The sequence below is a fragment of the Hyla sarda genome, chromosome 1, assembly GCF_029499605.1.
Source record: "Hyla sarda isolate aHylSar1 chromosome 1, aHylSar1.hap1, whole genome shotgun sequence".
In the NCBI taxonomy this organism is placed as follows: domain Eukaryota; kingdom Metazoa; phylum Chordata; class Amphibia; order Anura; family Hylidae; genus Hyla; species Hyla sarda.
The window spans coordinates 435325195-435342788 of NC_079189.1; the positions used below are offsets into that span (position 1 = coordinate 435325195).

A 17594-nucleotide genomic window follows, 5' to 3' on the forward strand; every position below is an offset into this window, starting at 1 on the left:
GGCCATGTCTGCCAAAGCTTCTTGCAGCTCCAATAAAGTGAGAGGAGCATCTAAAAAGTCCCTATCTTCAGCCGATAATTTAGGAAAATCAATGCCGTCCAGGTAGGCAGCCAACTCAGCAACACCATACTGCACCTGCGAAGTATATAAAGTAGAATAAAACGTAGAGAAACATTGTAACAGCTCATCATTACCCAACATGACGGACCCATCCGAGGCCCGGAGTTTAAGAATAGGAGCAACAGAGGAGTTTTGTCTGACTATATGAGCCAGTAACTTACTAGATTGGTTCCCGTGCTCAAAATAAAACTGTTTGGTGAAGAATAATTTCCTATTGGCCTTTTCGTGGAGGTGCAACATATATTGTCGCCCCTCCCGTAGCCACAAGATCTCATTAGCCTCCGACGGGTCCGCCACATAACGAGCCTCCAATTGTGCACAACTCTGAGCCAATTCCTCCTCCCTCCTAACTGTAGATCTCTTGATAAATGAAATAGTAGAGCGTAAGCACCCCCTCAGATAGGCTTTCAACGTTTCCCACACCAGTGCCGGGGACCCCTCGGGGGTATTAGCCTCAAGAAATACCTGAAGTTGATCAGGGATTCTATCATTAGGGCCAATCTGATCCAACCAAAAGGGGTGGATCTTCCATCTACGCGGTGTGCCAGAACCGACCATGGAGACATCAAGCAATAGGGGAGAATGGTCAGATATAGCACGCGGCTCGTAGGAGATCGCGGTGACCTGAGACATAAGTAGCGAGTTACCACACGCCAGGTCGATTCTGGACAGCGCATGACGTCCCAATGTGTGACATGAGTACTGTCTAGTATGTGGGAACCTTTCACGGTATATGTCCACCCACCCCACCTGCCCCAGAAATGAGGAAAGGGAATCCCCGCCAGTAGCCAGGACAGTACCTCTAGCGCTATGACGGTCCAGTGTGGGGTCTAACACCATATTAAAATCGCCCATACAGAGGACCCGTGCTGAGGGATATGCAGCAGCAAAAGTGACAGCCTTATGCAATATTTCCATAGAGGCAGGGGGAGGATTATAGATGAAAAGAAACACATACGGGACATTGTTCAAGTAAGCATGCACAAAGATGTAACGACCCTGAGGATCCCCACGGACCGCGACTGGATCCCATCTCACCAATCTACTAACCAATATTGAAACCCCTCTAGAATAGGACGAATGGAAGGAATGACGAGACCATTGGACCCAAGGCCTAGACAAAAGGTGGGCTCTATCAGGCGTTAAATGGGTCTCCTGAACAGTAACTATATGAGGGCGGTGTCTTCTAATATGTGCAAATACCAGGGCACGCTTGCGCGGTGTACGCACACCCCTAACGTTCCATGACATCACTCTAAGACTCGCCATAATAGAGCATTGCACGGGCATACACATACAACAGCCACACACCAGACAAGATAAGACAAGGACGCACGGGTCTGCTGACACATGACAGATAAGCAATCAATGGCCGAACACATTCACCAGATAGCATCAGAGGTAGAGTATATATACAAAGCAACATCCCCCTAACAATTATATAACCAGTTAACCAAAGAGAACATAGAACAATGTATACTTGAAGCCAATCAGGCATCAGAAGAGCAACAGCTCCATCTAGTGGGGAGAACCTGCTTACATATGCAAAAATAGAGAAATTGATCTATACAATATATGCATAGATAGTAACCCAGAGGTAGGGACAGAAGAGAATGTAAGTCGAGGGCAGACCAGGAGGGAGCCCTTAGAGAAAGGAAAAAGTCCAAGTATCAGAGATGAAGATAAGAGAGACGAGGGAGAGATGTAGAATGAAGAATGGCTAAGGGAGGAAGGGCAAGGGCAGCTGGGAAGGCATAAAAAAAGGGGGGAAAGGAGAAGAGGAGCCAGAGGCCATTGGGAGAAAGCAGACGAATAAAAGATAAAGTAGCATCGAATCCCGCTCGGGGAAGGGCACAAGAATATATACAAGTCAAATTGCACATATGCGGGGGGAGAGGGGGGGAAGGAAGGAAAGGAAGAGAAAAGGAAGGGAAAGGCAGACATGGATTGGGAAAGGGGTAGGAGAGCCCAAGAAAAGGAAGGGAGGTGTGGGGAAAAGGGAGGGAGGAGGGGGGAAAGGGGGAAGGGAGGAGGGGGGGGGGGGAAAGGGGGAAGGGAGGAGGGGGGGGGGGAGGGAGGAGGGGGGGGGGGGAAGGAAGAAGGGGGGGGACGGTGTAGGTGAGAGCAAATATGCCAGGGTACATCCCGACCAGCAGGTATCAGAGGTGACGTGTATATTGCGTAGGGTGGAGAGTCCAGGGAGATAAGACACAGAAAAATAAAAACAAAAACATTTTGGCACAGACATCCTGATATTATCCACAGTATGGGTTATAAAGGTAGTCCAGGACAAAATTCACTGCATGCCCCTGAGCGGACATGCCAGAGTGTCAGGGAGCTGGAACCTAGCAAAGGCGCAGCAGAGCGTCCGACATGGTGCCCAGAGCATAGTCCACGGTACAATCAGGCGGTCAGATAGTAACGTAGGTCTGCCACAAAGACCAGTCCCATGGATCAGGAGGGGGGGGGGGTGGAATATATCATCAGGGCCTGGGGGAAAATGGTGGAAGTCCAGGGGACCAGTTGGGAAGGGGGCATCCAGGTATGGGAAAGGGGCACAGTACCTGTTCCGTGGCCTAGATGTCCTAAGCTGCAGCCATTTATGAAGAGGGAGAAGAAATAGAAGAAAAGGGCCCTCAGAGCCATCCCAGTCCGAGTGCAAGATAGCAGGTCACAAGTCCATAACGGGAGGTCCCGGATCAGCGCCGCCCGCGCAGCCAGTCGTCCGCCTCGACCGGGGAGGAGAAAAAGATGGCTCGATCTCCGTCCACCACCCGGAGGCGTGCAGGGTAAGCCATAGAATAGGGCACACCACGCTCCCTCAGCCGAGCCTTCACCGTTGTGAAGGAGGCCCTCTTGCGCTGCAGGCCAGATGAGAAATCAGGGAAAATGGATACCTTAGCATTGTGCACCTTGATCTCAGGGAGTCGTCTAGCAGAACGGAGAATCATGTCTCTGTCGTTACAGTTGAGAAAGCGCGCCAACAGCGGGCGCGGGGGTGCCCCAGGAACCGGCGGCCTAGCAGGAACTCTATGTGCCCTCTCCACAGCATAGGCCGCTGAAAACTGAGCGTCCGGGAAGAGTTCCTTAATCCAGGTTTCAACAAAGGCCCCGGGGTTCTGGCCCTCCGCCCGCTCAGGTAGGCCAATCACCCTGATGTTATTCCGGCGCAGCCGGTTCTCTAAATCATCATTTTTCTGCCGGGCGCCCTCCAATTGCTCCTGCACCTCCCGGAGGGAGGAGGGCAAGGGCTGCACAGAATCCTCCAGTGTTGAGATACGGGACTCCGTCTCTGTGACCCGCTCACGGAGAGTCTGCATGTCCTGACGCAGGAGGCCTACGTCCACCCGTACCTCCTCCAATTTGCCGGTAAGAGATGTCCTACAGTTCTGTATGGCCATGAGAAGGGTGTCACTAACCTCCCGCAGAGTCGGTTCAGGAGAGTCTGGGAGATCAGGCGGCAGGCCCCTCACCCCTACTGCTGCAGAGCGCGCTCCGGCCTGTCCAGCGCCATCTTGTTTTTCAGCACGGGCATAATCTCTGAGCTTCTCGACCGCCGTGCGGTCTTTTTGTTTAGCTTGATCCGGTTGAGGAGGCATATTACGGGTCCTCAGTCGGGTTTGTGGGGTCAAAGTCTCCAGGATTCAGTCCAGGATAATGAAATTGCAGGTCCTGAGCGGGAGCACTTACTCCATGCGACCGCTCATCTCAACCGCCAAGCCACGCCCCCTTTTGGATCGCTTTTTATTCATTTTTTATGGTATAAAAAGTGACTACAAATACGCTATTTTGGACTTTGGAATTTTTTTTACGTGTACGCCATTGACCGTGCGATATAATTAACAATATCATTTTATAGTTCAGACATTTACGCACGCAGCGATACCACATTTAGTGATTTAGACTTTTATTAGGGAAGGGGTTAAATCCCATTTATTAACACTTTATTTTAACTTTTTTTTTTTTTTTCAATGTTATAGCCCCATAGGGGACTATAACATTGCACACACTGATTTCCTACACTGGTCACTGCTATGCAATAGCACAGCATTGATCAGTGTTATCACCCCTCGACTACTTGATCTCAGGCACCGAGCAGTCATTGGGCGATCAGGCAGCGAGGAGACAGGCCACGTCTGAAGGGTTAATACCAGGCATCACCGCGATCGGTGATGTCCGGTATTAGCCACTGGTCCCGGTCGTTGATGGCCGTCGGGACCGACCCGATATGACGCGGGGTCATATCCGTGTTATATCGCGAGAGCCGGCGCACAATGTAAATATATACGTCCTGTGTCGTTGAGGAGTTAAAATTGAAAAATCTATAAAAATCGTCTGTATGCTGCTCTACAAGGGAAACAATGATCAAAAAATGCAATGAAAGTCATAAAAAGAACAGTATCAATGATGTTCCTTTTATAAGTAGAAGCTATATAGACTTAATGACATAAAAACTCACCTCCTCTATAGATATTGCAGAATCCAGCTGAAGGTTGGGGAGCTTGATAACAATGTCTTCTTCGTTTTCATTATCTTTGTATGCTTTTGCCTCAGAGCTTTGTAGCAAGTCAGTGCACATGTCAAAGTTTTCTAAAGCCTGCTCCATGTCCCCCTACATTACAAACAACAGGAAGAGTAAAATGATTACTTGCCATACATATTAGATTACTGACAGCAACATGCAAGAGGAATGGACTTCCCCTTCCAAGCTTAAAAAAAAAAAAAAATATATATATATATATATATATATATATATATATATATATATATATATATATATATCTGTATATCTCTCTATCTTAGGGCTGCACGATATATCACAACCGAATTGCGATAATTGGGGATCGCCATAAAACGATTTCGCCCTTTGCAAAATTTTGCGATTATGCAGGGAGGAGAAACAGTGAGATTCACGCCGGAGGGAACCCGCGCAGCACGGGAGCTGACGATCCTGACTCCGGTTTCGGCTGTATGCTCAGCTGCCGTACAGTGCAGTCTGGCCTCACGGGCATGAATCTCACTGTTTCCTCTCCCAGCGCTGGGAAGAGGTTAACCCTACCACGGCTGGCCAGCTGGATCGGCGCAGCCGTGCTGCGGATGTATAAAGCAAGCTCAGCAACTGAGTTCACCTCATAGTGGCTAATGCTGGACCACAGATCAAGGTGATGGCCAGCATTAACCCTTTAGATGTTGGAATTAAAGTTGATTGCGGCATCTAAAATGCAGAAAACCCACACCGGTAGCTCTCTGGAGCTGATGGGGACACCCGCAGGGTCCTGCTCAGCTGAGAGTACGGGCAGAGGTTCCCTACCTGCCTCTGGCTCGTCCAATCGGCACTCCAATAATGCAGGCAGCCTCAGCAGCCTGTAGTAATGGAGTGCCGATAACATTGATCAAAGCTGTGCTATGGCACAACATTGATCAGTGTCTGCAATCACAAGATTGCAAATAATACTCCCCATGGCAGTTTTTTCCTAACAGTGTGTCTCTAGCCTGGGGAGTAGTAGCAGTGCTGGGAGTAGTAGCATTGCAACAACTGGAGAATGTTTGAAAAAAACTGCCCCATGGGTACTAAAAAAATTAAAAAACAAAAACAAACATATTTGGTGTAGCCATGTGCGTAAATGTCCAAACAGTTAAAATATAACATTATTGAAACAGCACGGTCAATGGAGTAAATGTAAAAAAAAATACCAGGATTGCAAATTTTGGTTACTTCATATACCAGAAATAAATAAAAAGTGATCAAAATGTCCCATCAAAACAAAAATGGTACCAATAAAAACTACAGATCATGGCACAAAAAATAAGCCCTCAAACAGCCCCGTAAACGGAAAAATGATAAAGATATAGGGGTCAGAAAGGATTATTTAAACATACTATTTTTATAAAAAGATGTAATTTTTATGTAAATAAATTAAAATAAAACCTATCCAATAAAACCTTGGATATCTCTGTAATCGTATGGACCGGCAGAATAAAGATAATGGCCTTGATTTACTAAAATTCGAGTGTTCTTTCTGGAGTGTTTTAGATTTCAACCTTTTTTTTCTGGGAGCTGATTAACTAATGTGTTGCACGTGTCTTTATTTTCTGTCGCATTTTTTTTTTTTTTTTTTTTGTGTTGCACGGGAAAATGTATCGCACATACTCAGAGTTAAAAGAAAAAAAAAAACTTAAAAACATGGTAATAAAATACAAATCATCAATAGCATGTGCCAAACCAAACAAGTAAAACACAAGATTTAATGGGAATTAAAGGGGTTGTGCGCTGCCCTGACTTTCGGAGCTCCGCTCACAACGTCCGGAAGTTCATTACTCCGAATGCTGTGTGCGGGCTTCCGTGTTCGCGGCCGCCGGGTGTGACGTCACGCCCGGCCCCTCGTGACGTCTCGCCCGCCCCCTCAACGAAAGTCTATGGGAAGGGGGCGCGACCGCTGTAAATCAGGGCCAATATGTCAATTTCACAGAAAAGTGCACTGCGTAGAAAAAACCCACCTCCACAAAAAAAAAAGTTGCCAATTTCTCCCCACAAATATAATAATTTTTTTGTTTCACCATAGATTTTGGGGTAAAATGAGTGATGTCATTACAAAGTACTGCTAGTGGTGCATAAAACAAGCCTCAAATGGGTCTGTAGATGGAGAATGGAAACAGTTATGGATATTAGAAGGTGATGAGGAATAAATTACCCCCCCCCCCCCCACTTCCTGGTCCTTTAGGGAATTCACTTACTTCCAGTGCTCCCACCCACATGGCTGCGCCATAGAGCAACCAAAAACCAAAGATACTCATAGTCTACTACCACAATTATGGAAAGTCAAAATTGTAGACTAAAATTTTACCTTTATTGGAATAAATTAAAAAAACGCTCACAATGGGCTATCATCAATATTTAGACACAAAGATAAAGTGCTCAAAAAAATAAATAAAAAGGAGGTAAACAATGCCACCGAGATAAAAAGGTATTAAATTACGTTACAAAATTTGATAATATAAGTATCACTCCTGACTATCGTTGACCCTATCCCATTGGCTCGCGGGGTTATAGATTTAGGGACAACAGGCAGGGCAGGGTGGGGAACCTGATATTCCCTACAAAATCCCTGATCTAAATTCCTGCCCTAGGCGGAGTTAACGTCCTTTAAGGGGTACTCCAGTGCTTACACATCTTATCCCCTATCCAAAGGATAGGGGATAAGAAGTCTGATGGCGGGAGTCTCGCAGCTGGGGACGCCCGTGATCATGCACACGGCACCCCGTTTGTAATCAGTCCCCGTAGCGTGTTCACTACGGGTCCGATTACGGGCGACCGCAGGGCCGGCGGCATGTGACGTCACGCCTCCGTGTGACGTCACACCCCGACCCTCAATGCAAGCCTATGGGAGGGGGCATGATAGCTATCACGCCCCCTCCCGTAGGCTTGCATTGAGGGGCGGAGTGTGACGTCACATGGGGGCGGAGCGTGACGTCACACGGGGGCAGAGGCGTGATGTCACACGCCACCGGCCCTGCGGTCGCCGGTAAACAGACTCGGAGTGAACACTCTCCGGGGACTGATTACAGATTTAAATATCAGATGGAACGCACATACCTGAATTCTATTCGCCGCACGTGACCCGACCCGCATCCCATCGTGTAAACCGGAAGTGACGAGATCTACGTGACATCCGGCCGCTATGTACATTGAATGTGAAGGGAGCCGCGATACCGGAAGTGACGTGTAATGCGTCACCACCGGTTCTTATGTTGCTTGGCAACGCTGTACTATACCTCCCATGCTAGGGAGGCAGGATTAGATGCTGTGATGCCGGAAATGACGTATTTGTTTGGCCATCTAGTTGCTAGGTAGGTGACGCTGTAAAAATCACTGATACAGGCAAGGCAAGATAGCATGCCATAATGCCGGAAGTGATGCATATTGCGTCACTTATGGCCATATTGTTGCTAGGTAGCGTTTATGACAATCATACACAATAAAAAGCATGTGTCAATAAGGTAGATGTTAGAAATGAAAACCGATTCTATACATTACTGTTGGCTAATATACAATATGATACATCACACTGGATGTCACATAGGGATTCTTTCAGTTAGCTATCACAAAACTATATCAGCGGGTCCTGCATAATATCCAATAAAACAGTAATTTTGATGAAGATAGTTTTGAGTGTTATAAAATATATAACAGATATAGCTCTCACAGATACTTCCTGGTACACAATAAATTAGGGGTAGAAGTGGTGCTTTTGCGCACCCAATAATATAGGTTTCCTAGAGTATATTTTTAGCATCAGATGTTAGAATATCGATATAAAAGGACCAGTCAGGCATTGGAATTCTGAACGACTTTAAACAAAACAGCCAAAAGATAGGGCCTCATTAAGGCCGTGTGGAGTAAATGACCGCATACGATGTATCCACCTAAGTTCTCGTTGTAACAATAGTCTATTACAGTCACCACTTCTTGATGATGGTATTACTACCTCAATCACCATGAATTTTATACCTGTCACATTATCTTGATGTTTATCATGCATGTGTCTGGCAATTGGGGTATTCCTCTTATGCCTAATATCCCCCCAAATGTTCACCTACTCTTCTTCTCAATTCTCGAAATATTTTATCCACATAATCCATGGGACATTGGCACTGGCATAGATATATTAACCCTTTGGTTTTGCAATTCGTGAGATTTCTAGAAAAAAATGTTTGTCCGGTTGTTGAGCTAATCCACTGGTTAGACCGTAAAATGTAAGGGCATGTGACACAATCATTACATGGAAAATTTCCAAATGTAGTCTTACCGTCAGCGTGCCAAACCAGATATCATGGGCGGGGACAATACACCAAACGGAACAAGAGATAAATAAAGATGATTTAGAAGTCATCAATCTCTCTACGAAAACTTTAAATGAATGGGAACTAAGAGTATTGCGTAAGGGCTTTTAATTTGTCCCTGTAACCAAATTTCAAACCTTTGAATGGCTAAAGGATCTCAATCTTTTCTGTAGGAGGCTAAAATGGCATAGATTTTTTAAATTTTACAACAAACGTCAGTGCCAGGATTTAGGCATAACAGAAGAAGATTTGCCAACAGTAGAACTCCTGAGCAATGTAATGGAAGAAGGTGAGAGAGAACCTGGACAGGGTCCCTTCACCGATTTAAAACCCAAAAGCACTGCTATGCCACCAATTACAGAAGTCACAGGTATTGACATCTTCCTATAATTGGTTACACGTGAAATTAAGATGATCCCTGAACGGGACTCATCCAAATTTAACCTTAGCCGACAAGAAATGAAGGTACTCCAGAATTTGGAGAATGATAAAAACATTATAATAAAGCCATCAGACAAAGGTGAAAAAGTGATAATCCTTGACCATAATACATACCGACAAATGTGCCTGAGCATTTTGAACTGTGAGACAAGCTGCGCAACCCTACCAAGAGATCCCACACCAATCTTCCAAAAACAACTTCATCAAATTCTAATGCAGGCGAAAGACATTGGGCTGATCAATAACCAAGAATTCAATTATCTTTATCCAAAAACTCCTATGGTAGCCACTTTCTATGGGCTGCCCAAAATTCATCAAGGGATAACACTGCTAAAAGGCAGACCCATTGTGTCTGGTAATGATTCCCTTACACAAAACATCAGTACGTATATTGACCATATTCTTAGACTATTCGTTCTATCGCTCCCCTCATATGTGAGGGACAAGACCGATTTCTTACGCCGCATTCAAGAAGTCCCAGTTGACAGTACTACATTTCTTGCCAGTATCGACGTAGAATAACTCTACAGTTCGATACCTCACGATCAGGGTTTAAAAGCTGTTGAGTACTTCTTACAGATGAGAGGTAACCAATTCTCATTGCATAATCAATTTTTACTAACATTACTTACATTCATCTTAATGCATAACTATTTCCTGATTGACAAAAAGGTCTTAACCAGCTCAGGGGGATGGCAATGGGGAGCCCATGTGCCTCCACATACGCAAACCTCCTCCTGGGCTGGTGGGAGGACACTATTGTCTTCCCACCAGACAAAAACAGTTGGTCTTCTCGAATCCTATTATGGATTCGTTATATAGACGATGTCTTTATCCTGTGGGCCGGTAATAAAGAGGAGTTCAAACAGTTCATTGATACCCTCAATCATAATTCCATCGGATTATATTTTACATATGAGATCCAAGAAAAGGAATTATCCCTTCTTGATGTAAAAAAGGGAGATTTTTGTTTACTTACCGTAAAATCTCTCTCGGAGGAGCCATTGGGGACACAGACCGTGGGTGTATGCTGCTGTCTCTAGGAGGTGTGACACCATGGTAATAAATAAGTCGGTTCCTCCCAGCAGGATATACCCGCCTTCAGACCCTGAGCTAATCAGTTTAAGTTCCAGAGCAATAGGAGGAGACCAACAGGTCGAAGAAAAACCCCAAACTGTCTGAGAACCAGAAGAAAAAACATAACTGAACACACCCTCGGACAGAGAACCAAAGGAAATTCCAAAAAGGGCGGGATCTGTGTCCCCCAATGATCCTCCGAGAAAGAGATTTTACGGAAAGTAAACAAATATCTCTATCGGCTCCATTGATGGACACAGACCGTGGGACATACCAAAGCCGTCCCTTGGGTGGGCAGATAAGCAGTCAGGCAGACCGCCGATCCACTGCCGCCTGCAACACTTTATGACCCAGACTAGCATCAGCCGATGCGAAAGTATGAACTCGGTAAAACCTTGAGAAGGTGTGCAAAGATGACCAGGTAGCCACCTTGCAAGTCTGGAGAGCCCAGGATGCCCCAACAGAACGGGTAGAATGAGCCACAACCCTGAAGGGAGGAATCTTCCCCTTACAGCGATAGGCTTCCGAAATGGCGGACCGAATCCACCGAGAAATGGTGGCCTTGGAAGCAGGTTGTCCCTTGCGACGACCTTCCGTAAGGACGAAAAAGGAATCACACTGACGAAACGAAGAAGTGATGGAGAGATAAGACCGGACAGCCTGAACTACATCCAGCTTGTGTAGTAAGCGCTCCTTAGGATGAGAAGGAGCAGGACAAAAAGAAGGGAGGACAATGTCCTCATTGAGATGAAAGGCCAAAACCACCTTAGGCAAAAAGGAAGGATCTGGCCGGAAAACAACCTTGTCCTGGTGGATCACCAGAAACGGAGAACGGCAGGAAAGAGCTGCCAATTCAGACAACCTCCTGATGGAGGTGATAGCAACAAGAAATGTCACTTTCCAAGAAAGGAGGCAGAGAGACACCTCTCTAAGGGGCTCAAAGGGTGCACCCTGGAGGGAACTCAGAACCAAATTCAAGTCCCAAGGGGGAGAGGGTGACCGATAAGGAGGAACAGCGTGCACCACGCCTTGAAGGAAGGTCCGGACATGAGAATTAGAAGCCAGGGGCTGCTGGAAAACAACAGCAAGGGCCGAAACCTAACCTTTAAGTGAACTGAGAGACAACCCCAGTTCCAACCCTGACTGTAAAACGGAGAGAAGACTAGGAACCGAGGAGGTTACCGGGGAGAAGTCCTGAGCTTCACAAAATAATATATAATAAGACCGCAAGTACGGTGGTAAATTCTTGCGGAGGAGGGCTTACGAGCCCTGAGCATGGTGTGAATGACTTGGGAAGAGAACCTGCGGGCACTCAAAACCGAGGTCTCAACCGACACGCCGTCAAATGCAGAGACTGTAAATTGGGGTGGCAAAGAGGACCCTGAGAGAGCAGGTCCGGACGGAGCGGAAGACGCAGTGGAGCGTCGTCCAGGAGCCTGACTACGTCGGCGTACCACGACCGTCGGGGCCAATCTGGAGCTACCAGAATGGCGGGGACGTCCTCTGCTTTGAGCTTCCTCAGCACCCTGGGAAGGAGCGGAAGGGAACAGATAGGAATCACTAGGGCGTGCACGGCCAGAGCCTGAGGGTCCCGGGACTTGGACACAAAAGGAAGGATCTTCCGATTGTGCCGGGACGTGAAGAGGTCCACGTCCGGAATGCCCCTGAAGTCGCAGAGTTGTGCGAAGACCTCTGGATGTAGAGACCACTCGCCAGGGTCGGGTGAGGACAGAGTGAGGAAGTCCGCTTCCCAGTTGAGCACTCCCGGAATGTGAATCGTCGAAATGGCCGTAACCTTGCTTTCCGCCCAGGTGAGAATCTTGGTCACCTCGGCCATGGCTGCCGAGCTGCGAATGCCGCCCTGACGATTAATGTACGCCGCCGCCATGGCGTTGTCTGACACGGATAGGACGGGACTGAAGACGGGACTCCCAATGAAGAAGACAAAGAAGAATCGCCCATAATTCCAATATGTTTATCGGAAGAAGGGTCTCTCAGAGAGACCCTGAACCATCCAATCCCTGAACACGCCGCCCCAGCCTGACAGGCTGGCATCCGTTGTAACAACCTGCCAGTCAAGGGGAAGAAATGACCGCCCTTAGAGAAGAAGGGGGGAGCGGAGCCATCAGAGCAGAGACTGACGGACCCTGCGAGTGAGAACAATCTGACGATCGAGGGACAGAGGAGACCTGTTCCATCGAGAGAGAATCACCAGTTGAAGGGGGCGGTAATGAAACTGGGCAAAGGGTACGGCCTCCATAGTTGCCACTATCCGACCCAGGACTTCCATACAAGTGCGGATGGGGACTGAGACCTGGGTCCGAAGGGAGCAGACCCCCAACCGAAGCGCCAGACGTTAGTCCGGCGGGAGACAAATTCGGGCAGAGGCCGTGTCGAAGTGAAGTCCCAGGAAGGTTAGAGACTGGGTAGGATGGAGGACTGACTTGTCCCGGTTGACCATCCACCCGAAGCGATCCAGAGTGTGGAGAGTGACGTCCAGATTCTCCAGAGTCTGGGCTCTGGTTGGAGCCTTGATGAGAAGGTCATCCAGGTAGGGTATAACTGAGATTCCCCTCGACCTTAACAGGCCCATCACTGGCGCAAGGATCTTTGTAAAGACCCGAGGAGCCGTGGCTAGACCAAAGTGGAGGGCTACGAATTGAAAGTGCCCCTCCGAAACCGCAAAGCATAGGTACCGATGATGGCCTGGAAATATTGGCACATGGAGGTAGGCATCCTTGATGTCCACCGAAGAAAGGAACTCCCCTTGTTCCAGGGACGCCACCACCGAAAGGAGAGATTCCATTCGGAAGTGGCGGATAAGAAGGTGACGGTTGAGACGCTTGAGGTCTAGGATTGGTCGCACAGAACCATCCTTCTTGGGGACCACAAAAAAATTTGAATAGAAACCCTGAAACCGTTCCCCTGGAGGAACGGGAACTATAACCCCCGGGAGGAGCAGAGACTGGAGAGCCGCTCGAAAGTGCTTCGCCAGAGGAGGAGACTGGGGGGCCCGGGATCGAAAAAAGCGATCCCTCGGAAGGGAGGCAAATTCAATTCGGTAACTGTTGGACACCACGTCCCTGACCCAAGAGTCCTGAATGTGTGAGGTCCAGATGTCTCGAAAAAGTAAGAGACGACCTCCCACCCGAGAAGAAACCGCGGGTGGGGGCCTCACTTCATGCAGAAGTGGGTTTGCGGTTGCCTGCTCTAGGCGCAAAACGGCCAGACCGGTTGGAGTCTGACTTCCAAGACGGTCGTGCCTGGAACGAGGGAGTCTTCTTGTCCCGCAAGGGCGATTGCCCGGACCCTTTGCTGTAGCCAGAGGTCCGAAAGGACCGAAAGGAAAAAGGACTTAGTTTGGGAAGTAGGGCGAGCCTTATTTTGAGGTAACAAGGAACTCTTACCTCCCGTTGCCTGAGAGATAATCTCATCAAGAAGACGGCCACCCGTAAAAGGAAGCTCAGTGAGAGACCTTTTGGAAGCGGCATCCGCATTCAAAGCTTTAAGCCACATAGAGCGGCGGAGAGCCGCTAGGTGACCCACAGCAAAGGCAGAACAACGGGCTGACTGCATGGAAGCTGCGCACAGGAAGTCCCCAGATTTAGAGCATTGGGGAGCCTGAGCAGATAGATCCTCTGGGGGGGATGCCGCTAAGATATCCTGATGGAGCTTTTGGCACCACTCCGACAGAGCCTTGGACACCCATGACGAGGCAAAGATGGAAGAAGAGAAGAGCCAGCTGCTTCAGAGGCAAACTTCGCTAAGGATTCTACCTTCTTGTCCGTGGGATCCTTGAAGGCAGCGGCATCTGCCAGTGGCAGTGTAGTCGCCTTAGAGACCCGGGAGATTGGTGGATCCACTGAGGGAGGGGAACCACCTTAGTGACAAAGTCCTTGTCAAATGGATAACGTTCTTGAATCATCTTGATTCCCGGGAACCTCTTGGATGTTTCCATGCAGATTCCAGAATGTCGTCAAAGTCAGCGTGAGAGCTGAACCTTTGAGGTGCTGGCTTAGCATGATGAAAGGATACTCCTGGATTGACATCCGAAGATCCTGGGTCCTCTAAGTGAAAGGTGTCTCTTATGGCTGTCACCAATGAGTTCAGCGTTGCAATTGAGTCCGAGCGGTCCTCTGAGTCAGATGCCGGCTCGGAAGCCTCGTCCACCAGTTCACCAGGAGAATGTGAACGAGTAGAGGCAGTCCTGGAGGGGGGCGACCCTGACCAGGTACGCGGCTCTGGCGTGGCAGAGCGGCGACTCAGAGAACGTCCTCTAGAGGAGCGATGTTTGTGCCCAGATGACAGGTGGGGCGGGACCCACGAGGGGAACGCTCACGTCTATCTGAAGACTCAATGGAAGAGTCAGACAAGGCACCCCTAGTACGCTTGTGAGAGCGTGAAGTATGTGGAGACGAGGAGCAGGCCCTCTCAGAGGCCCTGCGCAGGGAAGACCCCTTCAAGACAGACACCACTTCCTGGGAGGCCTCAGCCACCGAACGGGAGACTTGGGTCAAGTTAGCCATATACTGGGTCAGGGAAGAAACCCAGGCTGGTGGAGTGGCTGAACCCACCGGAACCGAAAGGGCATCAGGGGGTACATGGGGGTCTGGGGGAGCAGTGGAGCAGGCAGGGCAAGTGGGCTCGGTAGAGCCAGGCATTTTGGTACTACAGTGCTGACAGACAAAATAAGTCACTGACGTTCCAGGTTTCTGTTTAGAGGGAGGAACAGCTCTGGGTACGGACATTATGAGAAACAGCTAGTGTGAGAAACAGGCCAGCCAATAGTAGAGGGGGCCTGCCTGCAGCAGAGGCACTAATTGGCCCCCTTCTGACTGAAAATCGGGCCCACGGTGCTGATTGGAGGCTATTGCGCGCCTCAGAAGAGCTTCGACAGCCCTGTGGGCAGAGCTCGGGGGAACAGAGCGGGCGGCCAAAACGCCGGCAGACACTGCCGGAGAAAACGAAAGTAAGCTGGCGCTGAGAGCGCCCGGCCCGTACCAGCACCGCGGCTGTCAGCCGCATATAAGGCGCTGTAGGAGAAAGCAAAAGTAAGCTGGCGCGGAGAGCGCCTGGCCAGTACCAGCGCCGTGGCTGTCAGCCGCTTATAAGGCGCTGCTCACAGTAAAACACACACACAGTGAAAAACATAAAGTACATGCCCCCTCAGATGCCACTGCTCCCCCAGAATAAAAGTCCATCCCCAGTAAGCCAGCCTCATAACCTGAAAAGGTGGAAAACATGGGGTCTCCAGAGGTTGCCAGTCCGCACCTGAGGAGAAAAGGGGGGGGGGGGGGGGGAGTACTTACCTCAGTCAGAAGAACTTACCTAATGGAGTCTTCAGTGAAGTCTTCAGTCAGCTTTAGTTACCTGCATCACGCCTGGCTGCTATGTGCGAGCGAGGCGAGCAGGGAAATAGGGGGACCCGGACCAATGAGGTACCAACCCAGGCGCTGACCGTTGGCGAGGGGGGTGAACAGCACATATACGCAATGTCTGTGCCCCCTTACTCGCAATGGGGAAACAGGGAACCGGAGTCCCTGAGTCCCCACCTGAAAACAGAAAAGAAAAAGGAATAAAAAACTAACACGTCCCTATACTAGGAAAACAAAAAATCAGAAGACCTGGTCTGGAGAATTGCATCACATTTTTTATTACCATAGTGTCACACCTCCTAGAGACAGCAGCATACACCCACGGTCTGTGTCCCCCAATGGAGCCGATAGAGAAATAACCATTATCCTCTACACTTTACAGGAAATCGACCGCTACCAATTCCCTTCTCCATTGGTCCAGTCATCACCCTACCTCGTTAAAATGAGGGATCCCCAAGGGCCAATATATGCGGGTCCGGAGGAACTGCTCATCAGACAGTGAATTTTATAAGCAGGCAAAAAACCTACGAGATCGTTTTACGGCAAGGGGATACCCTTTGTACATACCAAAAAGTATCACTAGAAATTAACTACTCACACCTCGAGAACCCAGAAATACTGATGGCCCTTTTTGCATCATAGGGACATATGATGACAAATCTTCTGTGGTGTACAGTATCATTTCTAAATATTGGAATATCTTATTAACCGATCCTCAGATCAGTGATGTGATACCTGAGCATCCACTGGTTACATACCGAAAAGGTAGAAGTCTAAAAAATCGACTAGTACATAGTCATTACACTAGACCCCAGGCTGAAGGTACCTGGCTAAATAAGACTACATTTTGAAATTTTCCATGTAATGATTGTGTCACATGCCCTTACATTTTATGGTCTAACCAGTGGATTAGCTCAACAACCGGACAAAGATTTTTTTCTAGAAATCTCACAAATTGCCAAACCAAAGGGTTAATATATCTATGCCAGTGCCAATGTCCCATGGATTATGTGGACAAAACATTTCGAGAACTGAGAAAAAGAGTAGGTGAACATTTGGGGAATTTTAGACACAAGAGGAATACCCCAATTGTCAGACACATGCATGATAAACATCAAGATAATGTGACAGGTATAAAATTCATGGTGATTGAGGTAGTAATACCATCATCAAGAAGTGGTGACTGTAATAGACTATTGTTACAACAAGAACTTAGGTGGATACATCGTATGCAGTCATTTACTCCACACGGCCTTAATGAGGCCCTATCTTTTGGCTGTTTTGTTTAAAGTCGTTCAGAATTCCAATGCCTGACTGGTCCTTTTATATCGATATTCTAACATCTGATGCTAAAAATATACTCTAGGAAACCTAATTATTGGGTGCGCAAAAGCACCACTTCTACCCCTAATTTATTGTGTACCAGGAAGTATCTGTGAGAGCTATATCTGTTATATATTTTATAACACTCAAAACTATCTTCATCAAAATTACTGTTTTATTGGATATTATGCAGGACCCGCTGATATAGTTTCGTGATAGCTAACTGAAAGAATCCCTATGTGACAACCAGTGTGATGTATCATATTGTATATTAGCCAACAGTAATGTATAGAATCGGTTTTCATTTCTAACATCTACCGTATTGACACATGCTTTTTATTGTGTATGATTGTCATAAACGCTACCTAGCAACAATATGGCCATAAGTGACGCGATATGCATCACTTCCGGCATTAT

The 17594-nt window shown here is 47.9% G+C and overlaps 1 protein-coding gene across 8 annotated transcripts in view; it reads right to left on the minus strand.

Annotated features, from left to right (window-relative positions):
- Window positions 1-17594, minus strand: part of CABIN1 (calcineurin binding protein 1) — a 203796-nt gene that overhangs the window by 128160 nt on the left and 58042 nt on the right. For all 8 annotated transcript variants that reach the window (XM_056531139.1, XM_056531153.1, XM_056531173.1 and 5 more), the window contains exon 15: window positions 4580-4732. In XM_056531139.1, the coding sequence (XP_056387114.1) occupies window positions 4580-4732 (153 nt within the window). The remainder of the gene's footprint in view (window positions 1-4579; window positions 4733-17594) is intronic.